This window comes from Peromyscus maniculatus, chromosome X (assembly GCF_049852395.1).
Source record: "Peromyscus maniculatus bairdii isolate BWxNUB_F1_BW_parent chromosome X, HU_Pman_BW_mat_3.1, whole genome shotgun sequence".
Classification (NCBI taxonomy): domain Eukaryota; kingdom Metazoa; phylum Chordata; class Mammalia; order Rodentia; family Cricetidae; genus Peromyscus; species Peromyscus maniculatus.
In genome coordinates this window covers 15,063,631-15,066,239 of record NC_134875.1, presented here as the reverse complement: position 1 = coordinate 15,066,239, position 2,609 = coordinate 15,063,631, and the positions used below count along the sequence as shown (strand labels likewise).

At 42.3% G+C, this 2,609-nt stretch overlaps 1 protein-coding gene across 1 annotated transcript; it reads left to right on the top strand.

The window, feature by feature from the left end:
- Positions 1-304: 304 nt before the first annotated feature.
- LOC102923153 (melanoma-associated antigen 4-like) lies at positions 305-1,849 on the top strand. The gene has a single exon (XM_006993921.4). The coding sequence runs from the start codon at positions 321-323 to the stop codon at positions 1,668-1,670; it is 1,350 nt and encodes a 449-aa protein (XP_006993983.3). The 5' UTR covers positions 305-320; the 3' UTR covers positions 1,671-1,849.
- The last annotated feature ends 760 nt before the right edge of the window (positions 1,850-2,609 follow it).

The following is a 2,609-nucleotide window of genomic DNA, read 5'->3' as shown; positions in this document are numbered from 1 at the left end:
TCATCTTCCAGAGCTATCAGTAATTGGGCTGAGAGTCTTGATATGAGTCATATTACAGACTAGAAAAGGAAGAGAGAGTCCAGCTGAGAAACACACCTTGAATGTGCACCAAGGACACTACCCAAAGTCCAGAACCAAGGGGATACCGAAAGTCCATAGACACATGCGTTACTGTGGGCCCCGGAGTCTCGGAATCTTGCAGTTGTCTAAATGTTGAGGACTTTTCTCATATCCTTTTCCAGCTTCCTGTAGGATAAGCAACAGGAAAGCAGCAGGCTAGCAGGGCTCTGGGACATCACCTACAAAGAAGTTTTGTGAGTATGCTTTGGTTAGCATCCTCAGGAGTGAGATTTTTAGCTGAGGCCACTCATACTACCTTTCCCTCCCTCAGGTATGTGGGATCCATCCACCCATTCTTCTGCTTATACACCAGCCTACCATCTCCAGTCAAATTCGTTATGCCATACTTTCCACACTTTAGCCTTGAAAAAGTTTTCCAGGATGCTTTTGAAATACATAGATTAGCTGAGGAGGAGGAAGAAATGGAAGAGGAGAAGGAAGAAGTGGAAGAGGAGCAGGAAGGGGAAGAGGAGGAGGAAGAAGAGGAAGAGGAGGGGGAAGAAATGGATGAGGAGGAGGAAGAAGGGGAAGAGGAGGAGGTGGAAGAAGGGGAAGAAGTGGATGAGGAGGAAGAAGAGGAAGAGGAGGAAGAAGAGGAAGAGGAGGAGGAAGGATGGGAGGCTACTAACAGTGACACCGTCTCTTCCACATTATCTGCCTCTTTAAAAATCACTTTACCCCCCTCCTGCCCTTCCCCACCTTCTACTCTCTCATCCTGTCCTCTGTTTTGGGGCAGTCCAGATGAGACAGAAGGGTCTGTTTCCTGGATGCTGAGTATTTCCCAGAGCTGCCAGAACTCTTACTCCTTCACTTCATGTAGCAACTTAGATGAAGAATCTGGCAGCCTGGAAGAAGAGAGGCTAACCATTTTGAAGTTGACAGATGATGATGCCGAGTGGCAAAAACTCAAAAACCAAAAGGTATCTCAACTGGTCAATCTCCTGATCCTCAAATATAGAATGAAAGAATGCATTGAAGAAGTGGAAATGCTCAGAGTTGTCACAGAAGGCTATAGGAAACAATTCCCTGTCATCTTTAAGGAAGCTTCTAAGTGTTTGGAGATGATTTTTGGCATTGATATAAAGGAAAATGATCCTGTAAGCAGATCTTATGTTCTTACCAACACACTGAACCTCACATATGATGACAGCAACCGGAGATTGCCTAGAAATGGCTTCCTGATAATTATTCTGGGTGTGATATTCATAGAAGGAAACTGTGCCTCTGAAGAAAGTGTGTGGGAATTCCTGAATGTGATAGGAATATACGATGGGAAGGAGCACTTTATTTATGGGGAGCCCAGGGAGTTCCTCACTAGAGATTTAGTGCAGCAAAATTATCTGAGATACAGGCAGGTGCCTGAGACTTATCCTCCACATTATGTGTTCCTGTGGGGTCCAAGAGCCTACTCTGAAACTACCAAGATGAAAGTTCTAGAATTTTTGACCAAATTTACAAGGAGGGACCCGCTTTATTTCTCATCCTTATATAGTGAGGCATTGAGAGATGAGGAAGAGAGGGCCCAGGCCAGAAAGAGCCCCATGGATTAGTACCACGTTCCTAACAACATGGGGCTGTCTAATTACTGATTTTAAAAAGGAGAGTCAAAATTTCAAGTAATTGGGGGTGGTCAAGGTTAATCTGGGTATGTATCGTACTTAGTATAGGGCAACTTTGTGTTCTGATTCTAGATGATGGGAATTGTTTCATCTGTTTTCTTTTTGGGTACTTTTTCCAATGCTCATCTTTGTAATTGAATGGTGTTATATTACCTTTGCTATATAAGTTTTTGATTACTGACATCTGTTCCTGCACCAGAATTTGAGAAAATATAGGGGAACTAGCCAATGGTTAATCTTTGGGTTCCGTTAATGCTTTGAGTCAACTCTGTAATGTGTACCCAGATTAGTTTGTTAAGAAAGCAGGAAAAATGGTAATAAATCTTAAGATCTCTGCTCACCGATTCATTTATTTGCCAAACATTACTTGGATCTATTTTTTTTAAATTGTACTTATTTTATTTTTTATGAGTATGAATGTGTTGCCTGCATGCATGCATATTTAACATATGTGTTCCTGGTATTCACAGAGGTCAGAAGAGGGCATCAAATCTCCTGGATCTGTTGTTTCAGATGATTGTGAGCTACCATATGGGTGCTGAGAACTGAATCCAGGTCCTTTGCAAGCAGCAAATACTCTTAATACCTGAGCCACCTCTAGCCCCAAGTTGGATTTTTTTTTTTTTTGGAATGTGCATGGTTTTTGGGAGGAGTATGCAGATAAATAACCACATTCCCTTCCTAGAGATGGATAGAGTCTGGGAAGATGACTGTGAAGACATAATAAACAAGAAGGGTTATGTTGGACAATGAGGATCCTTGATCATTATTCAAGTGCAAATACCCTGAGCCAATGCCAGCGACCTGACTTAGTGAGTCTTTGAGGAGAGAGAAAATCATAGGATCAAATTAAGTTGTTCCTTGAGATTC